The sequence below is a fragment of the Pogoniulus pusillus genome, chromosome 32, assembly GCF_015220805.1.
Source record: "Pogoniulus pusillus isolate bPogPus1 chromosome 32, bPogPus1.pri, whole genome shotgun sequence".
NCBI lineage: Eukaryota > Metazoa > Chordata > Aves > Piciformes > Lybiidae > Pogoniulus > Pogoniulus pusillus.
In genome coordinates this window covers 12168710-12196642 of record NC_087295.1, presented here as the reverse complement: position 1 = coordinate 12196642, position 27933 = coordinate 12168710, and the positions used below count along the sequence as shown (strand labels likewise).

The window sequence follows — 27933 nt, the reverse complement described above, 5'->3', positions numbered from 1 at the left end:
AGACATCCACAGCTGCTCTGGGCAACCTATTCCAGAGTCTCACCACCCTCACACTGATGAACTTCTTCCTAAGATCCAGTCTAAACTTACTCTCTCTCATCTTGAAACCATCCCCCATTGTCCTGTCCCTAAACACCCCTATGAAAAGTAGGATCCCTTTCTTGTAGCATCCCTTGAGGTGCTGAAAGCAGCTCTAAGGTCTCCCCGGAGTCTTTTCTTCTTCTGGCTGTACAATCTTATCTCCCTCAGCCTATCCTCATAGCAGAGATGCTCCAGCCCTTGGATCATCCTTGTGGCCCTCCAGCAGTTCTATGTCCTTCTTATGGTGGAGACACCAGAACTGGACACATGCTAAACTAATGGTGATTTCTGTAGGCCTTGTGGGTACATAAGGGATGCAGACTCATCCCTCAGGAGCTGAAGCTCTTGGCTCTCAGTTTCACCTAGAGAAAGCAAAGGAGGGATTGCATGTCTTTTGGTGAAGACAAGAGAGTGTGACTGGCCACACTGGGAAGCAGCTACCAAACCCAGCACATTTTCCAGGCTGGCTAGAAGGAGGAGCTCTCTAGGCAATGCAGATGGGAAATGCTGGGAAGTATCTAGCCAGTGATTCAACTGAATGCCAGTTTGTAACCTCAGCAGAGAAAAATAACCTAAAAATCAGTCCAAGATAAAAGTAGCATAGGAACACTTTGAAATTAGCTCCCAAGGCAATGAAGCCTGAAGGTCTCTGACACTTATCTTCTTATAGAAAGAAAGAGAGACTTCAATTATTACTGTTATCTGAAAGAGAAAACATGCAAACCCATGTGAAATATTGTGCTTGCTACTGACAGACACTGACATGCCCAAATGGCACCACTTTGTTGTAGGGCTCCTAGCTGTGAATTGGTTCAAAGCTAACAGCTGCACAAAACAGTGAACAGAAGTGCAGGAGGTCATTCTGCCCACCAAGGTTCCATCCTCAGTTAAATGTGAGGGGTACTGAAGGGCAGAAGTGGCTCCTTGCTGGGGCTACAGCAAGATCACCAAGGCAAAGGTTACAGAGCTTGACCCAGGAAATGAATAAATGCAAGATGGGAAATACAAGCTCAAATCCCAAAGAAATCCAAGGGAATCCTCCTGATGATTTTCCAGGGATTTTGGAGTGATAGTTGTAATATCTGCAGGAAATTACCACTGCAAATTTGATGAGAAGCTTCTCTAATTTGGCAGAAAATGTGCATTTGTGAGGTTATTTGAAGCTTTACTGCTCAGTTAAATATGAGGGACTCTGGGGTAGTTCAGGGCAGAACTGGCACCTTGCTGGGGCTACAGCAAGATCACCAAAGCAAAGGTTACAGAGCTTGACCCAGGGAATTAATAAATGCAAGATGGGAAATACAACCTCAAATCCCAAAGAAATCCAAGGGAAACCCTCTGATGATTTTCCAGGGATACTGGAGTGACACTTGTATTCTCTGCAGCCAATCACCACTGAAAATTTGAGGGCAAGCTTCTCTAATTTGGCAGAAAATGTGCATTTGTGAGGTTATTTGAAGCTTTACTGCTGCTGCTTTCCATGTAGAGATTTTACTGAACATACCAAAGAATGTAGGAGAGCAGAGATATTACATCTCTCATTTAAAAAGCAAGACCCAATGTAAACCAAATGCACCCAGTGGGAGGAAATGGTGTGAGCAAGGAAAGAAAGCATGAAGGTAAGAGCACAGCTTATCCTGATTTCAACAGGCATCTGGCTTTCCCTGCTGCTGCACACTGCCTGTCTTTTTTCTTCCTGATTCTGCACTGTTCAATCCAGCAGAAGATAGGTCAAAGGTAGTTTTCCCCAGAGTAAAACCAGCAGCAACAGCTGCAACAAAAATACAAAGAACATTAAGGGTAGGACTGAAGGAAAGCCTAAAAGCTGACTCCACTGGTGCTGTCAGCTAGCACATGAACACTGGAATGGCTGCAGCTGTAAGAAGCCATCCTGGTCCATTCCACCAGCTCTGGAGGTGCACACATCCTGCAAAAGGGCTGAAGGAGAAGCTGGTGGGAGATTGTGCCTCTCTGATGCTTTCCAATCAAAATGAAAAACAGTCTAATGAAAGAAAGCATTGGAACAAGCAGCCCAGGGTGGGGGTGGTGGAGTCATCAGGTAATAAAAGGAGACACGGATGAGGTGATGAGGGATGTGGTTCACTGGTAGCAGCTTAGCAGTAGTGGTGAGATCATAGAATCAACCAGGTTGGAAAAGACCTCCAAGATCATCCTGTCTATCACCCAGCCCTGTCCAATCAACCAGACCATGGCACTAAGTGCCTCATCCAGGCTTTGCTTCAACACCTCCAGGGACAGTGACTCCACCACCTCCCTGGGCAGCCCATTCCAATGCCAATCACTCTCTCTGACAACAACTTCCTCCTAACATCCAGCCTAGACCTCCCCTGGCACAGCTTCACACTGTGTCCCCTTGTTCTGTTGCTGGTTGTCTGGGAAAAGAGCCCAACCCCACCTGGCTACAGCCTCCCTTCAGGGAGTTGTAGACAGCAATGAGCTCTGCCCTGAGCCTCGTCTTTTCCAGGCTGCATACCCCCAGCTCCCTCAGCCTCTCCTCATAGGGTTTGTGTTCCAGGCCCTTCACCAGCCTTGTTGCCCTTCTCTGGACATGTTCCAGCACCTCAACATCTCTCTTGAATTGAGGAGCCCTGGGATACATCAAGAAAAAATGTATCCAGCAGGTGTAGGGAGATTCTCCTCTCCTTCTACTGTGCCCTTGAATTGAGGAGCTCAGAACTGGACACAGCACTCAAGGTGTGGCCTCACCAGTGCTGAGCACAGGGGCAGAATAACCTCCCTTGTCCTGCTGGCCACACTATTCCTGATCCAGGTAGGATGCCACTGCCTCTCCTGCCCTCCTGGGCACACTGCTGGCTCACCTTCAGGTCCTATCTACCAGTACCCCCAGGTCCCTCTCTGCTTGGCTGCTCTCAGCCACTCTGTCCCCAGCCTGTAGTGCTGCTTGGGGTTGTTGTAGCCAAAGGGTAGAACCCTGCACTTGGCCCTGTCCAGTCTCATCCCATTGGCCTCTGCCCACCCATCCAGCCTGGCCAGGTTCCTCTGCAGGGCTCTCCTACCCTCCAACAGCTCCACAGCTGCTCCTAGCTTGGTGTCATCTGCAAACTTACTGATGCTGGACTCAATCCCCTGCTCCAGATCATCAATAAAGATATTGAACAGGACTGGGCCCAGCACTGATCCCTGGGACACACCACTAGTGACAGCTGCTAACTGGCTGTGGCACCATTCACCACCACTCTCTGGGCCCAGCTCTCCAGCCAGTTCTTGACACATATCAGAGTGAATCTGTTCAAGCCAGCTCGGCCAGGAGCTGCTTGTGGCAGATGGTGTCAAAGGCTTTGCTGAAGCCCAAGTATACTACATAGCCTGCCCCACATTCACCAGGAGGTGAACCTGATCATAAAAGGAGATCAGGTTTATTTTGCTTAGTTTTGTTTCAATTAAAAGGCAGGTTTGCATGCCATTAGGCAATGGAAAGTTTTGCTTCTCTTTTGGAAAGCAAGGAGGCTGGGCAGTGTGGCCACCAGGCCCATCAAGCACCTGTCCCTGGAGCACATGCTTATCAACTTGCTGGGGTAAAAGGGGGTGGCAGGAGAGGTGAATCTCGTAGAGTTACAAGTTGGGCTTGGTGATCCTGAGAGTCTTTTCCAACCTGGATGTTTCTGTGACTCAGCAGGGTGACCTCCAACTGCTCTCACCTCCAGTACAGAGCTGCACTCCACATTCCACATCCCAGTAAGCATTATCAAGATGAAACCAGGAGCAGTAGGATGTGAGCAGCACTAAAGGGAGAAACAGTCAAAATATCTTCCCTTACTTTGCAGATCAAGAGCAGGCCTTGCTCCTCTCCTGGCATAGTCACCAGTGTGCTCTTCATTTGGGCAAACTTTGCCTGTGCTTGTTTCTCAGCATTACAGCTTTCTAGAATTGCACAGCTTTGAAGAGTGAGTCTGGGTAGGATCAAGATATAATAAAAGTGTGGCATAAGTTAAAAAAGATGATTAAGATCACAGAATCATAGAATAGAAGCAGAGAATCATAGAATAGAATCAGAGAATCATAGAAGCAGAGAATAGAAGCAGAGAATCATAAAAGCATAGAATAGAAGCAGAGAATCATAGAAGCATAGAATAGAATCATGGAATAGAATCAGGGAATCATAGAATAGAATCAGAGAATCACAGAAGCATAGAATAGAATCATACAATAGAGTCATAGAATGTCAGAGGCTGGCAAGGATCTCGAATGATGCAAGCCTGTGTGGGCAAACAACAAACGTCACAAGGCTGGCAACAGCAGGTTTGTCACCAGCACAGGACTATTCTTTGAGATGTTTAGAAAGGTAAAGCTAAACTCTAGAAGGAAGCCTCCAGGTCCTGCAAGATACAATAAAACTCTGGCATAAATTAAAAAAGGTAAGTAAGATCAGAGAATCATAGAATAGAATCATAGAACAGAACCTCAGAAACATAAAATCACAGAATAGAATCATAGAATCACAGAATAGAATCATAGAATAGAATCACAGAATAGAATCATAGAATAGATCACAGAACAGAATCATAGAATAGGATCACAGAATAGAATCATAGAATAGAATCACAGAATAGAATCATAGAACAGAATCACAGAATGGAGTCATAGAATTGTAGAATAGAATAGAATCACAGAATAGGATCACAGAATAGAATCAGAACAGAATCACAGAATAGAGTCATAGAATTATAGAATAGAATCATAGAATCACAGAATAGAGTCACAGAAAGAGTCACAGAATTGCAGAATAGAACAGAATCATAGAATCATAGAATCATAGAATAGAATCACAGAATAGTCATAGAATTGTAGAATAGAACAGAATCACAGAATAGAATCATAGAATAGAATCAAAGAATAGAATCATAGAATAGAATAATAGAATAGAATCATAGAACAGAATCATAGAATAGGATCACAGAATAGAATCATAGAACAGAATCACAGAATAGTCATAGAATTATAGAATAGAATAGAATCATAGAATCACAGAATAGAGTCACAGAAAGAGTCAGAATTGCAGAATAGAACAGAATCATAGAATAGAATCATAGAATCACAGAATAGTCACAGAATAGAGTCACAGAATTGCAGAATAGAACAGAATCATAGAATAGAATCATAGAATCACAGAATAGTCACAGAATTGTAGAATAGAACAGAATCATAGAATAGAATCATAGAATAGAATCATAGAATAGTCATAGAATAGAATCACAGAATAGGATCACAGAATAGAATCATAGAATAGAATTTTTGAATAGAATCACAGAACAGAATCATAGAATCATAGAACAGAATCATAGAATCATAGAACAGAATCATAGAAAAGAGTCATAGAATAGAATCATAGGATCATAGAATAGGATCACAGAATAGAATGATAGAATAGAATCATGGAACAGAATCACAGAATAGAGTCATAGAACAGAATCACAGAATAGAGTCATAGAACAGAATCACAGAATATCAGGGGCTGGAAGTGACCTCGAATGATGCAAGACTGTCTTGGCAAACAACAAACGTCACAAGGCTGGCAGCAGCAGGTTTGTCAGCAGCACGGGACTGTTCTTTGAGATGCTTAGAAAGGTAAAGCTAAACTCCAGAAGGAAGCCCCCAGGTCCTGTGCTGGTTAGAAAAGCCTGAAATAATGATAGCATCCTTCTGCTCTTCAAGCAAACCAGTGCTGTACAGGAAGGAATGTTTCTACGTTGCATAAGCGTATTGCTGTGCTTGCTGGGTGGCTCCTCTCTCCCACACAGAGTCAAAGGACCTGTGAAGAGGCAGCAAATTCTGATTTATTTCTGCCACCTTTCCTTTTAATTACTATTTCAAAGAAAAAAAAAATCTATATATATATATATATTGTTTTTCTGCCAAACCTTGAAGCTCTGTGGTTTATCTATTCCACAGCCTAACGTTAACAGTTTGAATTTGTTTTGTGGTGTTGGGTTTTGAGTGTTTTGGAGCATGCAACAATTAAAAGACCATAAGGTTTAGCATTCAGCTGAGTCCAGCTTTCATTAATCTGCCCCTGGCAGCATGATGAATGCTGTTCTCTTTGCTTCAACTCCTGTGCTGGGAGCACAACCTCTCTAAGTCTTGCTGTAGCCCCAAAGAGTCTCCAGCTGCTTCACACTCCACGGTTAAACGCAGCTTTGCTTCACCCCAGACCCAAGAGTGCTGGCTATGACAGAAAGAGAAACCTCTCTGCCATCTCACTGCACGTGGATGTGTAAATAAACACTTCGTTTTTTATGGTTAGAAATCTCCATTAAGTCTACAGAGGACTGGTTGTATATGTGCATATATAGATCAAACCATATATACACACACACACAGAGAAAGAATTGCTTGCATGTATATCTCGTGGGGTTGTTTTTTTCTTCATCTACCTCTTAAAAAACACCATGAAAATATTCCTCATTTCCAGAAAATCAGGTTTTGACTTTTCCTAACAAGAGTTGCTAGCCCTTAAATATGTTCCATTCCAAGAGTTTGTTACACAGTCCCCCAAGTTCTCTTTGGTTGGGTTGTAGTGGTCCTTGGTTAATTAATGCCATGGCCTCTCACCTCTGATCTCTTGGTAGAAGTCCAGGCAGCCACTGCTCTCCGAGTCGACTGGAAACGGCACCACCACTTCTCCTTTGCTCTAGGTCTCCTTCACAGCCGGCACGGAAGGAAGATAATGCAGTGTTTGATTGGTGTGAGTGGCAGATGCTTGACCTCCTCCAAGGCCAGCTTTGACAGCAAAGCCAGCCACTGAGGACACAGAGGGACAGCTGGTGCCCAGTTTGGTTTGAATGTTTGCTCTCCCGTAAGGGTACATTTTCCGCTCTAAGTTTAAAGACCGCGTTTGAGCGTTATTTCCGTCAGCCTTGCCTTCCAGGAAATAGGTCAGCATTTCACCTTTTCCCTTTACACTGACTTTACCCCTGCACACAAATTCGTAACTGCACCTTTTTAAGATCCTCTGAACTTCTTCTGTCACCTGAAAACAGGAGGAAAAAAGAAACCATCAGAAAGAACTATTCGTTTTTCTTGTTCGTGTCAGGTGAATCCTGGAACCGACCACTCTGCCTCAGCCTACTTCTCTGCCACAAAACATGCTTAAGCAGAACCAATTAACATCTATTGCTGCCCTCAGCCTCACTTAGAGGTTCCATCATGAGTTAAAAGAGACTGGCCAAAATGCAGTCTGAAAAGTAGAACTTCTTGTCTTGAGCTGAAGAATCACACAGCGAGCTAAGTTCTGTTCAGCAGAAATGCATCTGCTGTCGGAAGCTGCTGCTGTTCGCTGTTGGAAGCTGGATCACTTCTAGTGATGTTAATTTACTCCAGAAGAGCTTTTGACCCCCAGAGACCAGACAGGGACAGGGGACTGCAAGAGCAAATGGAGATGTTGAGAGGTGCAGCATAACATCACTTCTAATGATGTTAATTTACTCCAGAAGAGCTTTTGACCCCCAGAGTCTAGACAGGTATTTTGGACAGAGGTCTGCAAGAGTGCATGGAGATGCTGAGAGGTGCAGCATAACATCACTTCTAGTGATGTTAATGTACTCCAGAAGAGCTTCTGACCCCCCCCAGAGACTAGATAGGGACAGGGGAGTGCAAGAGTGCATGGAGATGCTGAGAGGTGCAGCATAACATCACTTCTAGTGATGTTAATTTACTCCAGAAGAGCTTTTGACCCCCAGAGACTAGACAGGGACAGGGGACTGCAAGAGTGCATGGAGATGCTGAGAGGTGCAGCATAACATCACTAGAAGTGATGTTAATTTACTCCAGAAGAGCTTCTGACCCCCCCAGAGACTAGAGAGGTATTTTGGACAGAGGACTGCAAAAGCACATTGAGATGTTGAGAGGTGCAGCACAGCTTGTAGCCAAACTCCAGTAGTGTCTTGGTCCTAGTTTAAATTTCCCAGAGACTCAAAATACAGCTAACAGAAGCAATACAATAATAGGATGCCTTCCCCTCTCCCCTCCCTTTAGGAAGGAAAGGAATTAGATGTAGGAAGGAAGAAGGTAAAACACCACACCCAAATAAAAAGCCTTGCTTTAATTTGGAAGTTGGAAGCAAAAAAGCTTTAACAATAAATAAATGATATTTGAGGTAGGGGAGTCAGGAGGAGGCATAAGGAAGGGAAAACAAGATACAAATATATATATATATATATATATATATATATATATATACACACACAACCAGATTGATGGTAATGATTGGAGGTGGATTTTCAGGGTTTGTCCACCCTGTGGAAGGTAAAAACAAAAGCAGCAGGAACAAAGAGTGGTGCTCACAGGCAGGGAGGCAAAAAAGAGCAAGAAACATTAAGTTCCTCTGCTTCTATAGGGAAGTGGAAGTGGTCTAACCACTATACCTGGAGTCAGGTTCAGATCCCCACCCTGGGAGAAGTCAGGAGGACCTGGGGTCAGGTTCAAGACCACCTCCCAGGAGGGTTAACTCTTTACAAGTAGTAAAATAATGCTCCCTGTCCGTGTAGCTTCTCTGATCCAAAGGATCCAAGGAATTTTTAAGTGCAGCAGGGATGTAAATGGACCTAGACCCTAATCTTGCAGCCCTTAATCAAGCAAAAAGACTACAGCACAAGGACTGGCCATTGCAGTTTGGCATTCCCAGGCTTGCCTCTGACTGTGTGCAGCACAGCAGAGAACTCTGTTTCTTCTGAGGGCAAATAGTTCCTGTGAGGATCTGATTAGCTCCAAGTAGTGAAGTGTATATAATGGAAAACAAATCTAGCTCTGAAGCTTGAATCATCTAGAGAAAGTTGCCCTTTTGGCTAGAAGCACAAGATCAAGTGTGGCTGAGTGTTCTAAGCAGGGCTGAAAATGTGATCAGGCAGAAACCTTTACATCACTGATGCAAAGTCAGCAAAATACTCTCAGAAGGGACTCACCTGGATTTTGCCCTGCACTCCAGTGCTATCCATCCGGCTGGCAACGTTGACAGTGTTCCCCCAGATGTCATATTGTGGTCTTCTGGCTCCAATGACTCCAGCTACCACTGGCCCAACGTTAATACCTGCAATAAAAGCAACAGGTTTGGTTTCAAACACTGCACTCTGCTGTCCCAAGACAAACACAGATATGCCAGTGGATCCTGCCATGAGTGGGACTGAGATGAAGTCAGTTTTATAAGATTCAACAAGGCCAAGGGCCTGGGCCTGCACTTGGGTCACAAAAAGTCCAGAATCACAGAATTGCTTAGATTGGAGAAGCCCTTCAAGCTCATCGAGTCCAAGCAGTAGTTTTACACTGACAAGTCCTTGACTAAACCAAACCCCTCAGCACAACAGCTAAGCACTAGGAATTGCTGTGGTTGGAAAGGACCATCAGCATCAGCCAGTCCAAAGTTCATCCCAGCAGCCTTCATCACCAGACCATAGCCTCAAGCACCACAGCCACTCTCCTCTTAAACACCTCCAGGGATGGGGACTCCACCACCTCCCTGGGCAGCCTGTCCCAGTGCCTGACCACCTGCTCAGGAAAGAACTTCCTCCCAACAGCCAACCTAAACCTGCCCTGATGCAACTTGAGGCCATTTCCTCTTGTCCTATCCTTAGTAACTGGGGAGAAGAGACCAGCTCCAGCCTCACTGCAACCTCCTTTTAGGTAGTTGTAGAGGGCAATAAGGTCCCCTCTCAGCCTCCTCCAGACTAAACAAGCCCCATTCACAGCATCACAGGCTAACAGGATGTTAGGGGCTAGAAGGGACCCTGACTGATTCTATGATTCATGAGAGCAGAGGGAGACAATCACCTCCCTCATCCTGCTTGTCACACTTATTTTGATGCAGCCCAGGACATGGTTGCCTTCTAGGCTCCCACTGACCATTACTGGCTCATTAACCAACACCCTCAAGTCCTTCTCCTCAAGGCTGCTCTTGAGCCACTCCTCATCCAGACTGGTTTTCCCTGACTCAGGTATGATACCTTGCACTTCAACTTGTTGAACTTCATGAGGTTGGCTTGGGGACACCTCTCCAGCCTGTCCCAGTCCCTCTGGATGGCATCCCTTCACTCTGCCATGTCAACCACACCTGGTCAGACCACACTTGATCTGGCCACACCTTGAGTGCTGTGTCCAGTTCTGGGCTCCTCCATTCAAGAGAGATGTTGAGGTGCTGGAAGGTGTCTAGAGAAGGGCAATGAAGCTGGTGAGGGGCCTGGAGCACAGCCCTGTAAAGAGAGGCTGAGGGAGCTGGGGGTGTGCAGCCTGCAGAAGAGGAGGCTCAGGGCAGAGCTCATTGCTGTCTACAGCTACCTGAAGGGAGGCTGTAGCCAGGTGGGGTTGGGCTCTGCTGCCAGGCAACCAGCAACAGAACAAGGGGACACAGTCTGGAGTTGTGGCAGGGGAGGTCTAGGCTGGATGTTAGGAGGAAGTTGTTGTCAGAGAGAGTGATTGGCATTGGAATGGGCTGCCCAGGGAGGTGGTGGAGTCACCATGCCTGGAGGTGTTGAAGCAAAGCCTGGCTGAGGCACTTAGTGCCATGGTCTGGTTGACTGGCCAGGGCTGGGTGCTAGGTTGGGCTGGCTGAGCTTGGAAGTCTCTTCCAATCTAGTCGGTTCTATGATTCTATTCTATGGTTCTAATTGTGACCAGCAGGATGAGGAAGGTGATTCTGCCTCGTTGCTCTGCTCTTGCAAGTCCTGACCTGGAGTGTGTCCAGTTCCAACCAGGTTGATTCTACAATTCTATGTACCAGAGCACACTGCTTGGTGTCATCCAGACTCACCAAGGGCACACTCAGTCCCACTGACAAAGACGCTGCTAATCCTGTATGCTAGCTGGAAGCTATTTAGAACATTCTGGTGAGAAGAACTAGATTACAGGCTGTGAAAAGGAAACAATGGTGATGTCTGCTGCACTCCTAGGCTTGCTGAGATGCACAAGAACAAGAACACAAACACAGGTAACAGAGTTGCTGTCTGGGCTTTGGGCTGAACTTCTCTCTCTAACCTAACCTGCTGTCTGGAGCTGTTCAAGGCAGGATTGGAGGTGGCACTTGGTGCCATGGTCTGGCCTTGAGCTCTGTGGTAAAGGGTTGGACTCGATGATCAATGAGGTCTCTTCCAACCTTGGTGATACTGTGAAATCCATCTGCTTCCTAACCCCCCTGGCCAACCCTCAAAACTACCTTAAACAAAAGGCAAGATCTGGGGTAAGGTACAGGAGTGGGAGGAAGGCAGAAGGGCAGTTGGGAGCCCCTCCTGGCGACTCAGGTTTCTGGCAGGGCTGTTGTGTTTCTGTATTACCTTTTACCTTGTCTATTCCTGTCTATAACTGTAACTATCTGCTTGTATATTATGCTAAGCTGTAAATATAAAACTTCATTCCATTTCCAGAGCCCCCGAGTCTAGTCTGGGTGATTTCCAAAGCGTGTGTGGGGGGTGGGGAACACCCAAACCATCACATTCTGAGTGCAGCCAGCAGAGGGAAGGCCAGCAAAACAAGGAAGCTCTGCTGGTGTGCTGAGTGGAGGAACGTGACTTACCAACTCGTAGGACAAAGTCGTTGTAAGACTGATAGTTGATTTCATCAAGCACGTCAAACATCTCGATTGCAAAATCTGCCAGTGTACTTAGGTGGGAATAGATTGATTTTTTAGCCTGGAAACAAAACAGCAGTGCAGGTTAGATCTCTGTGTGTGTGTGTGTTCTGCTGAGAGGCAGGCCAAGTGAAAAGCAATGAAAAGCTCAGGCTTAGGAAAAGGATCTGAACTGCTTTTGCTCAGCGTGAAGATAGAGTTCTGATGGTGGCTACAGCACATACATTATTTTCTCAAGTACAGATTATTGGGTTTTTTCCCTCCTCTCTTCTTGATTTCTGGGAAGAATGGAAAGCAAAGTTCCCAGGGTAAAGTGATTCTGTTGCTAGAGAGCTACAGATGTTTGTTGTGATTGTGGCAGGGAATCTAACCTGCTTTTTACCAGGCTGCTTTGCCTGATGATTATTAATAACTATAGTTTCTGCCCTCTTCTCCCTTTGGGGTTTTTGCTAGCTTGCAGCTCCATGGGGTGCATGCTGTTCTCATTTACAGAAAGTCCTGCTAGGTTTAATCCTGGGAGATGGAGAACATCCCCATTTTCTTTCCTTTCCAGGCAATCTGAAGGGAGATGCAATAAAACTTAGTTAAATGAACTACAGCAGAAGAGTCAGAAAGGAGTAAATGAAGCCCTGAAATATCTACTTGTAAACTCCCCCAAAAACATAACAAAAGAATCTTTACACTTTCAGCTCAATTAGAAACTGCAGAATTAATGTTGAGGGGTAAACCTAAGTGAATTACAGCAGAAGAGTCAGAAAGGAGTAAATGAAGCCCTGAAATATCTACTTGTAAACTCCCCCAAAAACGTAACAAAAGAATCTTTACACTTTCAGCTCAATTAGAAACTGCAGAATTAATGTTGAGGGGTAAACCTAAGTGAATTACAGCAGAAGAGTCAGAAAGGAGTAAATAAAGTCCTGAAATATCTACTTATAAAAAACACTTCCAAAACATAACATAAGAATCTTTACACCTTCAGTTCAATTAAAAACTGCAGAATTAATGTTGAGGGGTAAACCTAAGTGAATTACAGTAGAAGAGTCAGAAAGGAGTAAATAAAGTCCTGAAATATCTACTTGTAAAAAAAAAAAGCAACCCAAAACCTAACAAAAGAATTTTTACAACTTCAATTCAATTAGAAACTGCAGGATTAATTTTTGAGGGATAAAACTATCTAAATAGAATCATAGAATCAGTCAGGGTTGGAAGGGATCACAAGGATCAGCCAGTTCCAACCCCTCTGACATGGGCAGGGCCACCCTACCCTAGAGCAGGCTGCCCACAGCCTCAGCCAGCCTGGCCTTAAACACCTCCAGCCATGGGGCCTCAATCACCTCCCTGGGCAACCCATTCCAGCCTCTCACCACTCTCATGCTCAACAGCTTCCTCCTCATGTGCAGTTTGAACTTACCCATCTCCAGCTTTGCTCCATTCCCCCCACTCCTGTCACTCCCTGATAGTCTGAAAAGTCCCTCCCCAGCTTTTTTATAGCCCCCCTTGAGATGCTGGAAGGCCACAAAGAAGGTCACCTTGGAACTACAGCAGAAGAGTCAGAAGGCAGCAAATAAAGCCCTGAAATATCTACTTGAAAAAAGAAAAACAACCCAAAAGGTAACAAAAGAATCTTTACACCTTCAGTTCAGTTAGAAACTGCAGAATTAATTTGGGGGGGCTATCATGTACACCAACTGTTAGCTCTACTCTGCTCTGGTGAGACCCTACTTGTGGTACTGCATCCAGATTTGGGGTCCCAAACACAAGAAGGACATTGAACTGCTGGAGCAGGTCCAGATAATCAGAGGGCTGGAGCATCTTCCCTGCAGAGACAGGCTGAGAGAGATGAGGCTGTTCAGCCTGCAGAAGAGAAGGCTCCAGGGAGACCTTAAAGCAGCCACCTTACAGTACCTGATGGGGTTCTACAGGAGAGCTGGGGATGGACTTTTACAAGGGCTTGTAGTGACAGGATTAGAGGCAATGGCTTTGAGCTGGAAGAAGAGGGGCCTGGAACACAAACCCTATGAGGAGAGGCTGAGGGAGCTGGGGATGTGCAGCCTGGAGGAAGCTCAGGGGGGACTTCATTGCTGTCTACAACTACCTGAAGGGTAGCTGTCTACAACTACCTGTAGCCAGGTGGGGTTGGGCTCTTCTGCCAGGCAACCAGCAACAGAACAAGGAGACACAGCCTCAAGCTGTGCCAGGGCAAGTCTAGGCTGGATGTTAGGAGGAAGTTGTTGTCAGAGAGAGTGATTGGCATTGGAATGGGCTGCCCAGGGAGGTGGTGGAGTCGCCGTGCCTGGAGGTGTTGAAGCAAAGCCTGGATGAGGCACTTAGTGCCATGGTCTGGTTGATTGGCCAGGGCTGGGTGCTAGGTTGGACTGGATGAGCTTGGAGGTCTCTTCCAACCTGCTTGGTTCTGTGATTCTTTGATTCTAAGAGCGATTTAGACTGGATATCAAGAAGAAATTCTTTCAAGTGGTGAAACACTGGAAGGGGTTGCTAAGGGAAGTTGTGGATGCTCCCTCCCTGGAGGTGTTCAAGGCCAGGCTGGATGGGATCCTGAGCAGCCTGGTCTAGTGGAAGGTGTTCCTGCCCATGGCAGGGGGTGGTGGGGGAGAGTTGGAACTGTATGATCTTTAAGGTCCTTTCCAACACAAACTGCTTTATGCTACTGATGCTTCATCGTCCCTGGGGGTCTTCAAGCAAAGCCTGGCTGAGGCACTTAGTGCCATGGTCTGGTTGATTGGTTAGGGCTGGGTGCTAGGTTGGACTGGATGATCTTGGAGGTCTCTTCCAACCTGGTTGATTCTATGATTCTATGATTCAAACTAGCACAATGCTAACTGATGAAACTCATGGAAGAAACATCTTCTATGAAGGTGTAAGAAAATGTTTTCTGCTCCTCCAGAATTTCTCAAGCAGTGTATCACCAGACAGAAGAAAAGCAAGGTTGAGATGTTTGTTTTGTAACTCCTGACCTTCCCCTGTGATCTGCACTTGACTAGCTAAGGAGAGACCTAGCGACCAGTTACCAGAACAGACCTTTGACATGACTTGGTATGGTTGCTCTGCTGTTGTGCTTTGACTTGAACAATGGGTATTAATTCTTCAACAGACTTGCAAAGTGGGCTAAAGGTAGGATATGGTGAAAGAAATCCAGGGTCAGTGGCAGTCTAGCTTCAGTAGTGTTGCACAAGAGGGCTGTGGCAGCTGGCATGAGATGAGAGCTTGCTGGGTGTTTTGCTGTGATAGTGAGATTCTTTTACGTGGAGCACTTGACAGTGGCTGAGCAAACTGAGAACCAGGTAGCTGCTTTAGTCAGTTTCAAAGTGCTCCTTCAAGGGGCTAGGAAATCTACAAAAATTAGAGCAAAGTGCTGACAGAAATCAATGGAAGTCATCCCTAGACCAGTCCCAGATTTTAGGAAGGATGGATTTCATTTATCTGCCTGAGTTTCTGCCTTCTGCTTCTTGCACTGGCAACCACCTCTATCCTTTTCCAGCCTTATCAAGACAAAGAAAGAAAAAGAATTAAGTTTAAAGAGCTGATGGCTACACCTCCAGCAGAGAAGACGACTACTGAAAGTCTAGAGAAGAGAGGGAGGAGTGTACAGTTTTATTTAGCCCTCTCAACTTCTTTGTGTCCCTTCTCTTGCCATCACCACCTGATGAGGGCTTTGACTTAGAGTCATAGGCTGCTCCAATTGGCAGGAATCACAGAAGCACAGAATTAACCAGGTTGGAAGAGACCTCCAGAATCATCCAACCTGTCACCTACCCCTTCTGATTAACTAACCCATGGCACTAAGTGCCTCATCCAGCCTCCTTTTAAACACCTTCCGGGACGGTGACTCCACCACCTCCTTGGACAGCCCATTCCAAAGCCAGTCACTCTTTCCATGAAGAACTTCTACCTAATGTCCAGTCTGAACCTGCCCTGCCACAGCTTGAGGCTGTGTCCTCCTGTTCTGTCCCTGGCTGCCTAACCCCCTTGCAGTGTCAGGACTGACTACTGGTGACAAGATGTGCTGCAGGTGATAGATGCCTCCCAGAAGAATCACTGCAAGCTCTTTTGAACCTGCACTGATGAATGCCCAAAGTTAGGACCCTGGTGAAATCAGGCCCCTGGGACACCAGTGCAATTTCAAAGGCCTCCACATGCAGAGTCAAGTGGTATTGTGCAAAAGATCTACAAAGATCTTGGTTTGTGTGTGGCCCTGATGGTGTAACTGCCAAGCAATTGTTTATTTAAACATCAGAGGAATAGTTACTGGAAAGATGGCCCAGAGCATGGCAGCAAAACCACCCTGAGAGAGGCAATGAGCATTTACTGCAGTCACCTGTTCAAGTCAAGCTGCAGAAACAACAGCCCAGCAAAATATGGGCTCTAAATATTGAGCTTGGTCAGGGCACTGAGTTCTTAGGTGTGTAAATACCCCAAATTAAGAGCACAGTTAACCCAATCCCTTGCTTTCTGCCCATACCCAAATCACAGTGTAAAATTAGTGGCTCAGAAGGAAAGGCTGTGGCAGATTTCCTGAGGAAGATAGGACATAGCTAACAGAGCAGAGACCAGAAGCACTTGAGTCTCTTATGGGTGCCCATGGACACATAGTTCTCCATAGGGCAGCCCAGGAACTGTGTGAAGACTGGCAGTGATTGCCTACACATGATGAGCTACCTGAGAACATCAGATCTTGAGTGCTGTGTCCAGTTCTGGGCTCCTCAATTCAAGAGAGATGCTGAGGTGCTGGAAGGTGTCCAGAGAAGGGCAATGAAGCTGGTGAGGGGCCTGGAGCACAGCCCTGTGAGGAGAGGCTGAGGGAGCTGGGGGTGTGCAGCCTGCAGAAGAGGAGGCTCAGGGCAGAGCTCATTGCTGTCTGCAACTCCCTGAAGGGAGGCTGTAGCCAGGTGGGGTTGGGCTTTTCTGCCAGGCAAGCAGCAACAGAACAAGGGGACACAGTCTGGAGTTGTGCCACGGGAGGTCTAGGCTGGGTGTTAGGAGGAAGTTGTTGTCAGAGAGAGTGATTGGCATTGGAATGGGCTGCCCAGGGAGGTGGTGGAGTCACCATCCCTGGAGGTGTTGAAGCAAAGCCTGGATGGGGCACTTAGTGCCATGGTCTGGTTGACTGGCTAGGGCTGGGTGCTAGGTTGGACTGGATGATCTTGGAGGTCTCTTCCAGCCTGCTTGATTCTATGATTATTGTATTCTTTCAAATACCTGCCTAAAACTACCATATGTCAGGCTTGATGAGAGTCTGAACAACTTGATCTAGTTGGGGATATCCCTGCTTACTGCAGGGAGGGTTGGACTAGATGACCTCTAAAGGTCCCTTCCAACCCAGTGCATTCTGTGAATCTATGACAGAGCACTGGCACAGGCTGCCCAGGGGAGTTGTGGAGTCTCCCTCTCTAGAGAGATTCAAAACCTGCCAGGATGCCTTCCTGTGTGATCTGCTACAGGTAATCCTGCTCTGGCAGGGGGGTTGGATGGGATGAGCTTTGGAATCTTAGAATCAACCAGGTTGAAAGAGACCTCCAAGATCATCCAGTCCAACCTATCCCCCAGCCCTATCCAGTCAACCAGACCATGGCACCAAGTGCCTCATCCAGTCTTTTCTTGAAGACCCCCAGGGACGGTGCCTCCACCACCTCCCTGGGCAGCCCATTCCAGTGGGAAATCACTCTCTCTGTGAAGAACTTACTCCTAATCAAGAAGGTTGGAAAAGACCTGGAAGGTCGTCCAGTCCAAAAGGACTTGAGGTCCCTTCCAGCCCCTGACATTGTGCTTCTGTGACAATCTGCCCCAGGTTTTGAGAGGCAGCCAAAGTCCTGTACAAGACCTCGTGCGGTGGTTTGCAACGCATTACTCTCACGAGCTCAGAGCGGTATCTTCAGTCCTGAGCTAACTCAGCTGACCCTTCCTTTAGCAACTCTAAAACACAAGAGATAAACATGTTTAGGGTTTGGAACATACTGCTGCCCAAGTTACCCAATAACACCCTTGTTTTCAGGATGATAGTTCAAAGAGCATTTATAGCAGACACGCAAGTCTGCCGCTGCCTGTTTGCCTGAGATCAGACACTGAGCAAAATTCAAAGGGTTCTGGGTTGTTGGTGGGTGTTTTTTTTTCCCCTCCCTATCTCTGGACCACAGAGTCAAACATTTCAGTGTAAACAGACCTTTTAAAAATACCTTTTGGTGATGTGTAGGTTTCTAGGAATGATGCAAAGGAAAGCAGCAGTTGCAAAGAGCCTGCAGCCCAGAAAATCAGTTGCGTGGGAAGGACTACAAGAGGATCCTAAGGGTTTGATTTCACCATGGCTTTGTTTTTTATTTACTTAGCCAGGATAATTGTTGCTAGGAAGTTCACAGGCCATTTCCTGGCCCTTTTTCCTTTTGCCCTCTAATGTGGTGTTATCTGTCAGTGCTAAGTGTATGTGTGGCAGCAGACAGGCTGCGAGAGATGAGACTGTTCAGACTGGGGAAGAGAATCATAGAATCATAGAACCAACCAGGTTGGAAGAGACCTCCAAGATCATCCAGGCCAACCTAGCACCCAGCCCTAGCTAATCAACTAGACCATGGCACTAAGTGCCTCATCTAGGCTTTTCTTGAACATCTCCAGGGTGATAGAAGGCTCCAGGGAGACTCTGGGGCAGCTTTCAAGCACCTGAAGAGGGCTACAAGAAACCTGGGGAGGGATTTTGTACAGGGGCTTGTAGAATCATAGAATCAACCAGGTTGGAAGAGACCTCCAAGCTCATTCAGGCCAACCTAGCACCCAGCCCTAGCCAGTCAACCAGACCATGGCACTAAGTGCCCCATCCAGGCTTTGCTTCAACACCTCCAACGACAGTGACTCCAGCACCTCCCTGGGCAGCCCATTCCAATGCCAATCACTCTCTCTGACAACAACTTCCTCCTAACATCCAGCCTAGACCTCCCCTGCCACAACTTCACACTGTGTTCCCTTGTTCTGGTGCTGGTTGCTTGGCAGAAGAGCCAAGGGGCAGCAGAGGGAACCAGGTATGTTCAGCTTGGGGACAAGGAGGCTGAGGGGAGACCTTCTGCTTCTCTGCAACTGGCTGAAATGAGGTCGGAGCCAGGTGGGTGTTGATCTGAATTTACTTTGACCTTTTGTTATTGTTGAATGACTAAAGGGATAAAAAGAAGGACAAAGAGATGATGTGGTGGAGCAAGTGTAGCCTTTGGTGGAGCCTTCCTGTCCACAATGGGGGTTGGGAGAGGCTGTTTGTTTTGATTGTCAGTTGAACCTAGATTTCACAGAATGCCAATGTGGTGGGGGTGGAAGGAATTTCTGGAGATGATCCAGTCCAAGCCTGCTGCTAAAAGCAAGAGTCACCCACAGCAGGTTGCCTGGGATCTTCCAGGGAGGTTTGGCATCTTTCCAGAGAAGAAGATCCCACAACTTCTCTGAGCAGTCTGTTCCAGGCCTTCAGCACCTTCACAACATTCCTCCTGTGGAGGTGCAGCCTCCTGTTTTCCAAGTTGTATTTGTTTTCCCTTGTCCTATCACTGGGTACCACTGCCAAGAGCATCCTCTTGATACCTTTAGCTACAGATTGTCAATGAGAAGACATTTTATATTTCCATAGTGATAAAACCAAATCACATTTTAGTGTTCTAGTGTTAGATTTGCAGCAATTCAGTACACCTAGAGACTCCCCTTCCCAGCACCTTGCAATGTCACCTAAGACAGTGGGCTTAGGACACTCCCATGCTGACTTGGGAGCTTTATACACTGATCTGCAGAAAATCCAGAGCTGCTGACAGTGAAATCCCAGAGGAAGCCACAGAAGCAACTTCCAGTACTGCATTTTTTTTCCTTTCAGGCTTCAGTTGGTCTTTGAAATTTAGTTTGGAATTGTTGAAGGTCATACAAGTTACCTAGAGTCACAGAGAGTTAGCTATGTTTCTGGTGTTCCCCTGGGAACTGAAGGGGAATGGACTGGATGGGGCACTTAGTGCCATGGTCTAGTTGGACAGGGCTGGGTGCTAGGTTGGACTGGATGAGCTTGGAAGTCTCTTCCAACCTGGTTGATTCTGTGATTGGACAGGGCTGGGTGCTAGGTTGGACTGGATGAGCTTGGAGCTATCTTCCAACCTGGTTGATTATGAGATTGGCTAGGGCTGGGTGCTAGTTTGGACTGGATGAGCTTGGAAGTCTCTTCCAACCTGGCTGATTCTATGATTGGCCAGGGCTGGGTGCTAGGTTGGACTGGATGATTCTGGAGGTCTGTTCCAACCTGGTTGATTCTGTGACTGGACAGGGCTGGGTGCTAGGTTGGACTAGATGATGTTGGAGCTATCTTCCAACCTGGTTGATTCTATGATTTTCCACAATTCACCATTATGTGACATCTTCTTACCTTGGTTCCTGAAGTCGGTACGAGTCCCACAGCTGCCATATATGTACTTCCAATTGTCTTGATCTTTTCTATGTCCTTATAATATTCTTTGTCCATAAGCTTTGTTTAAAACACAAAACTGTTAAATATTACATAGTATTTTAGACAAGTAACCATAGTTTATCAGATACTGTGTGCAAGCTGATTTAAGCCATGTTCATTTGAGGCTTGCCCACTTTGAGGTCATGGGAGAAAAAAAGCACTTCTAACTCACATTTTCATTCTCTTTCTAGATTAAAGGAAAGTCAAAACTGGGCCTATAAAAAAGCCCAGAGGATACACCAACAAGAAGCAAGCAGGAAGCTGACAGTACTCTTCTCTTAGGCACTTTGACACTGAGTTGTGAGAGATAATCTCTGTTGATAGCCATTTTGGTAGAACTGACATGGTCAAAACCCAAAGCATATTGGTGAAACAAAGCATATCTGCTCAAAACCCAAACCATTTATACCTTACCTCATCCAAACCCAAAGCATATTGGTGAAACAAAGCATATCTGCTCAAAACCCAAACCATTTATACCTCACCTCATCCAAACCCAAAGCATATTGGTCAAAGAAAGCATATCTGCTCAAAACCCAAACCATTTATACCTCACCTCATCCAAACCCAAAGCATATTGGTGAAACAAAGCCTATCTGCTCAAAACCCAAACCATTTATACCTTACCTCATCCAAACCCAAAGCATATTGGTCAAACTAAGCATATCTGCTCAAAACCCAAACCATTTATACCTCACCTCATCCAAACCCAAAGCATATTGGTCAAAGAAAGCATATCTGCTCAAAACCCAAACCATTTATACCTCACCTCATCCAAACCCAAAGCATATTGGTGAAACAAAGCCTATCTGCTCAAAACCCAAACCATTTATACCTTACCTCATCCAAACCCAAAGCATATTGGTCAAACTAAGCCTATCTGCTCAAAACCCAAACCATTTATACCTTACCTCATCCAAACCCAAAGCATATTGGTCAAACAAAGCACATCTGCTCAAAACCCAAACCATTTATACCTCACCTCATCCAAACCCAAAGCATATTGGTGAAACAAAGCCTATCTGCTCAAAACCCAAACCATTTATACCTTACCTCATCCAAACCCAAAGCATATTGGTGAAACAAAGCATATCTGCTCAAAACCCAAACCATTTATACCTTACCTCATCCAAACCCAAAGCATATTGGTGAAACAAAGCATATCTGCTCAAAACCCAAACCATTTATACCTCACCTCATCCAAACCCAAAGCATATTGGTGAAACAAAGCCTATCTGCTCAAAACCCAAACCATTTATACCTTACCTCATCCAAACCCAAAGCATATTGGTGAAACAAAGCATATCTGCTCAAAACCCAAACCATTTATACCTTACCTCATCCAAACCCAAAGCATATTGGTGAAACAAAGCATATCTGCTCAAAACCCAAACCATTTATACCTTACCTCATCCAAACCCAAAGCATATTGGTGAAACAAAGCATATCTGCTCAAAACCCAAACCATTTATACCTTACCTCATCAAAGTCAGCAATAATTTCATTTAAGAGGCGCAAACATTCCACTCCCATGTTATTGCCATCCAGTTCGATGTAGAAGTCATTGAAGTTTGGGATGGAAGCAAACATCACTCCAACTTGTGAGTATGACTGGTAATAAAGGTCCTAAAGTTCATGAGCAGATAGAATCTTTCATTTAGAAGCTTATCTAAAGGAGGCATCATTATTATTGTAGCTATTCTACTGCTAAGCAACAGCTAGGATAGAATTTGTCATTTGCAGTAAAGTCAGCCTTGTGACAAAGAAAATGTTGAAAGATCTCTCCACTCAATAAGAAAGAAAATTAGCACCCAAAGTATTAGATTCATTTAAAACTCCACAGCCTTCTTCTCTGCTTAGACATGGAAACAGTGAGAAAAGGTTTTGTGGAAAGTCTTAACAGTTGCAGAACTTTTTTTGTGTGAGACATATGAATGCATTGCTCAGTTTTCCTTTGTAACTAAAAATAGGAGATGGAAAAATTGTGCTCTGCAGCATGAAAACTGGGCCTTGCTCCTTCTCATCATTCCCTAAGCTGTCTGTCAAGTCCTGTATTCAACAGAAAGGATCACAGAATGGTTTTGTTTGGAAAAAAAAAACCCTGTAGGATCATTGAAGCCAACCATTCTCTAACTCTACCAAGTCTGAAGCCAACCATTCTCTAACTCTACCAAGTCTCAAACTAAACCATGTCCCTCAGCACTGCATCTCTGCCTCTTTGAAACACCTCCTGGGGTGAGGATTCAACCACCTCCCTGGGCTCCTGTAGGGCAGAGTTTCTGCTTAAGAACTTGGAGGACTCATGGTTCAAATAGATTCATAGAATCAAGCAGGTTGGAAGAGACCTCCAAGCTCATCCAGTCCAACCTAGCACCCAGCCCTACACAATCAACCAGACCATGGCACTAAGTGCCTCACCCACTTTTCTTCAACACCTCCAGGGATGGTGACTCCACCACCTCCCTGGGCAGCCCATTCCAATGCCAATCACTCTCTCTGCCAACAGCTTCCTCATAACATCCAGCCTGGACCTTCCTCAACACAACTTGAGACTGTGTGCCCTTGTTCTGTTGCTGGTTGCCTGGCAGAAGAGCCCAACCCCACCTGGCTACAGCCTCCCTTCAGGGAGTTGCAGACAGCAATGAGCTCTGCCCTGAGCCTCCTCTTCTGCAGGCTGCACACCCCCAGCTCCCTCAGCCTCTCCTCACAGGGCTCTGCTCCAGGCCCCTCACCAGCTTTGTCGCCCTACTCTGGACACCTTCAAGCACCTCAACATCTCTCTTGAATTGAGGAGCCCAGAACTGGACACAGCACTTAAGCTGTGGCCTGACCAGTGCTGAGCACAGGGGCAGGATAACCTCCCTTGTCCTGCTGCCCACACTGCTCCTGATCCAGGCCAGGAAATACACTGATTTAAATTGGGAAGAGGAGGAAGTTCTTCACAGAGAGAGTGATTGGCATTGGAATGGGCTGTTCAGGGAGGTGGTGGAGTCACTGTCCCTGGAGTTCTAGCAAAGCCTGGATGAGGCACTTAGTGCCATGGTCTGGTTGACTGACTAGGGCTGGGTGCTAGATTGGACTGGATGAGCTTGGAGGCCTCTTCCAACCTGGCTGATTCTATGATTCCATTGTGGCCTTTAAGGTCACTGTAGTGCTCCAGATACTGCTGCATTGGAAGGACCCTGGTAAGGGCTTATTTAATCACTGCAGGCTTTGATGTGAAAAGCCTCCATGTCTTCCTTGCTACAATTCTCTGGGTAGCCACAATTCTCTGGTTTTCCCTTTCAATCATTAGGTTTGGAAGTCTCAGCTTATTTCCAGATCTAGAGTGGTCCATATGGAAGTATCTGGCAGCTCATACACTTCATCATTCCAAATCAAACTGAACTCATGAGATGCTGTGATAAATCTCAGTGGTTTAATTTGGTTTTAAATAGATATATCTATAAAATCAGTGATTTGCATGAAGATACTTGGCTGCATTGATGCTAAGTGACACAAAATTCTCTGACCCTGCTTTTTGTTAAGGTTTTTTTTCAGAGAAGGAGACCACTTCAGCAAAAGAAACAACCTCAGACTAAGTCTTGACCACATGCATTTATAGAAGCATTCCTTTAAGATGAGCCAAGCTGTGTAAAGCCAAGCTTCTCCTGCAAGCATACAGCTGAAAGGTGACCCAAGCTCCAGTCACCCAAGTCATAGCCACCAAACATCACCAGGTATGTCAATTTTATCTCAGTTTACCATATTTCTTGGATTAGACATCAGAAAGTGCTGTGCAACGTGTGCTGGCAACAGGTTGAAGAGAATCCTTTTATTATCCAACTTGACTCTCTCCATATCATCTCTCTCCTCTTCTGCCTGTGGGGATAAAGGAAAAGAAGAACCTTTCAAAGAGGCAATAAAAAAAAGGCAGCTGAAGCCATCAAACAGCTCCTCTTAATTTGTCTTCTGAAATGAAACTGAGCAAAATGCTGTGTGTGAAGAGATCTATAAAGTGCTTCCAAATGGAGGTAAGAAACTCATTAAGCCTTTAGTAATTCAAGCTAAACCTCTTGGGGGGATGACTGCTTTCAGGGCTTCAGCAGCAAAGTCTTTTGCTGTCTTCTGCAGTTCTCTTAATAGGTCCTAGGCCAAATAAAGACAAATGTAAGGGCCTGTATCTGGGGAGTCTCAGTGGAAAGCAATGTGCCCTTGTGGCCAGGAAGTCCAATGGTAATAGAATAGAATAGAATAGAATAGAATAGAATAGAATAGAATAGAATAGAATAGAATAGAATAGAATAGAATAGAATAGAATCAAGCAGGTTGGAAGAGACCTCCAAGATCATCCAGGCCAACCTAGCACCCAGCCCTGTCCAGTCAACCAGACCATGGCACCAAGTGCCTCATCCAGGCTTTGCTTCAACACCTCCAGGGATGGTGACTCCACCACCTCCCTGGGCAGCCCATTCCAATGCCAATCACTCTCTCTGCCAACAACTTCCTCCTAACATCCAGTCTAGACCTCCCCTGCCACAACTTCACACTGTGTCCCCTTGTTCTGTTGCTGCTTGCCTGGCAGAAGAGACCAACCCCACCTGGCTACAGCCTCCCTTCAGGTAGTTGTAGACAGCAATGAGCTCTGCCCTGAGCCTCCTCTTCTCCAGGCTGCATACCCCCAGCTCCCTCAGCCTCTCCTCATAGGGTTTGTGTTCCAGGCCCCTCACCAGCTTTGTTGCCCTTCTCTGGACACCTTCCAGCACCTCAACATCTCTCTTGAATTGAGGAGCCCTGGGATACATCAAGAAAAAATGTATCCAGCAGGCTGCATGTGAGGAGGAAGTTGTTGAGCAGGAGAATGGTGAGAGGCTGGAATGGGTTGCCCAGGGAGGTGGTTGAGGCCCCATGGCTGGAGGTGTTTCAGGCCAGGCTGGATGAGGCTGTGGGCAGCCTGCTCTAGAGTAGGGTGTCCCTGGGCATGGCAGTGGGGTTGGAACTAGATGATCTTTGTGGTCCCTTCCAACCCTAACTGATTCTGTGAGGAGAAACTTCTTTACTGTGAGGGTGATGAAGCCCTGGAGCAGACTGCCCACAGAGGTTGTGGTGTCTCCTTCTCTGCAGAATGTAAAAACCCCACCAGGATGCATTTCTGGGTGACCTGCCCTAGATGATCCTACTTTGCAGGGAGGTTGGGCTTTATGATCTTTAGAAGTCCCTTCCAAACCTGAACATTCTATGATTTGATGGATTTTACAGAGTAAAGAGCTAGAAAAATCCCCTTAAGTCACACTGGCTTGGGAGGCCAATTACTTCCCAGATAGGAGTAGACAGGGACTGCAGTAGAATCATTAAGGTTGGAGAAGAGCTCCAAGATCTCAGAGTCCAACTGTTAGCCCAACACCACTAAACCACATCCCTCTGTGCCACACTTACTGCCACTGTTTGGAAAAGGTTGGAAAAGGCTAGAAAAGAGCTCCAAGATCATAGAGTCCAACTGTTAACCCAGCACCACTAAACCATATCCCTCTGTGCCACACTTACTGCCACTGTTTGGAAAAGGATGGAAAAGGTTGGAATCACAGAATCATAGAATCAACCATTTGGAAAAGGTTGGAAAAGGCTGGAAAAGTGCTCCAAGATCACAGAGTGAAAAGGTTGGAAAAGAGCTCCAAGATCACAGAGTCCAACTGTTAGCCCAACACCACTAAACCATATCTCTCTGTGCCACTTTTACTGCCACTGTTTGGAAAAGGTTGGAAGAGGTTGGAAATGGCTGGAATCATAGAATCAACCCTTTGGAAAAGGTTGGAAAAGAACTCCAAGACCACAGAGTCCAACTGTTAGCCCAACACCACTAAACCACATCCCTCTGTGCCACACTTACTGCCACTGTTTGGAAAAGGCTGGAAAAGGTTGGAAAAGGCTGGAATCATGGAATCATAGAACCAACCACTTGTAAAAGGTTGGAAAAGGCTGGAAAAGAGCTCCAAGATCACAGAATCCAACTGTTAACCCAACACCACTAAACCATTTCCATCTGTGCCACATTTACACCTGTTTTGGACAGTTCCAGGCACAGAGTTTCCACCACATCTCTGGCATCCTGGCCCAGGGCTTATCCACTCATTAAGTCGAGAAGTTTTCTCACCATATCCAACCTAAAACTTAAGAGATTTGATCCACCTCTCAAATGGGAGAATCACCAGTAAATGTTTATAAGCATCTGAGGGTTGCCAGGAGTGGGGGACAGGCTCTGCTCACTGCTCCCTGGGATAGGACAAGCAGCAATGGGTGTAAGCTGCAGCACAGGAGCTTCCACCTCAACACAAGGGGGAACTTCTTGACTGTAAGGGTCCCAGAGCACTGGCACAGGCTGCCCACAGAGGTTGTGGAGTCTCCTTCTCTGGAGCCTTTCAAGGCCTGTCTGGATGTGTTGCTCTGTGAGCTGAGTTAGGTTGTATGGTCCTGCTCTGGCAGAGGGGTTGGACTGGATGATCTTCTTGGGTCCCTTCCAACCCCTGACACCCTGCGAGCCTGTGAAACCTGCATCACTTTGCACTGAAAAGGAAGCCAACCTGGCAAGACAGTAACTTCAAAAGAGAAAAAGGCTTTGAGGACTGAATATTCTTAAGGAGAGCATGCAATCTGAAAACAATATTTACATGCCTAGAGGCAATTAACTCTGGTAATTAAAATTAATTATGTTCTAATATTTACAAAGCACAATAATTAGTCATGAAAACATTTCCTCTTGCATGACAACAGCAGAAATTCTGTCATTCATGTGAGTGACAGCATGCACTTTGCCAACCTATTCTTCATAGTCTCAGGTGACAGGAGAAGAAGTGGCCTGGAATTGTGCCAGGGAAAGGCCAGGAAGATGCTCAGAGGGCTGCAGCAGCTCTGCTATGAGGACAGGCTACAAGAGTTGGGGCTTTTCAGTCTGGAGAAAAGAAGGCTTTGAGGAGACCTTGGAATGGCCTTCCAGTATCTGAAGGGGGCTACAGGAAGGCTGGGGAGGGACTATTGATAAGGTCTGCCCTGAGCCTCCTCTTCTCCGGGCTAAACAACCCCAGCTCCCTCAGCCTCTCCTCATAGGGTTTGTGTTCCAGGCCCTCCCATCATACAGCTCAGGAGAAGGGCAATAAACCAATGACTGGAATATTCAGGACATTTTCCCAGCTTTCCTCTTTTGGCCCTTCAGGGGAATGCACTGGAAAGAGTGTTTTCTTCTTGTGACTCATGAACTCCTGGTGCTTATTTTATGAGCAGCTGACATAAAAAGATGTGTAGGCAGCAACTTTTCCCAGGCAAAACAGACACTGAGCAGGGAGGAGTACCTGGGGCTAGAGAGAGAAGATTAAAATAGCACACTTCACAGGTATTTGCATTCCTGGTGTCCAGACAGCAAACCAGCATGAAAGTTCTTCACTGAGAGAGTCATTGGACACTGGAATGGGCTGCCCGGGGAGGTGGTGGAGTCGCCGTCCCTGGAGCTGTTCAAGGCAGGATTGGACGTGGCACTTGGTGCCATGGTCTGGCCTTGAGCTCTGTGGTAAAGGGTTGGACATGCTGATCTGTGAGGTCTCTTCCAACCCTGATGATACTGTGAGACTGACAGACTCACAGAATGCACTGGGTTGGAAGGGACCCTCTAAGGTCATCTTGGTGAACAGCCCTGCAATAAGCGGAGGCATCTCCAACTAGATCAGTTTGCTCAGGCCCCAAACGTTTGACCTCAAATGTCTACATTCTCTGGGCAACCTGTTGCAGTATTTCACCATCCTCGTTCTAAAGACCTTCCTCCTTA

General features: G+C 46.2%; 1 protein-coding gene and 1 long non-coding RNA gene across 2 annotated transcripts in view; one reads left to right on the top strand and one right to left on the bottom strand.

The window, feature by feature from the left end:
• Positions 1 to 6298: 6298 nt before the first annotated feature.
• Positions 6299 to 27933, bottom strand: part of ADCY1 (adenylate cyclase 1) — a 174394-nt gene continuing 152759 nt past the window's right edge. Inside the window, exons 15-20 of the mRNA XM_064169698.1 lie at positions 23886 to 24002; positions 21621 to 21767; positions 20061 to 20159; positions 11618 to 11732; positions 9021 to 9145; positions 6299 to 7090 (exon numbers count right to left, since the gene is read on the bottom strand). Of these exons, the coding sequence (XP_064025768.1) occupies positions 6752 to 7090; positions 9021 to 9145; positions 11618 to 11732; positions 20061 to 20159; positions 21621 to 21767; positions 23886 to 24002 (942 nt within the window). The 3' untranslated portion in view covers positions 6299 to 6751. The remainder of the gene's footprint in view (positions 7091 to 9020; positions 9146 to 11617; positions 11733 to 20060; positions 20160 to 21620; positions 21768 to 23885; positions 24003 to 27933) is intronic.
• The window catches only part of LOC135189389 (uncharacterized), an 84275-nt gene continuing 79809 nt past the window's right edge, over positions 23468 to 27933 (top strand). The window contains exons 1-2 of the long non-coding RNA XR_010308060.1: positions 23468 to 23860; positions 24017 to 24154. This is a non-coding gene — a long non-coding RNA (uncharacterized LOC135189389). The remainder of the gene's footprint in view (positions 23861 to 24016; positions 24155 to 27933) is intronic.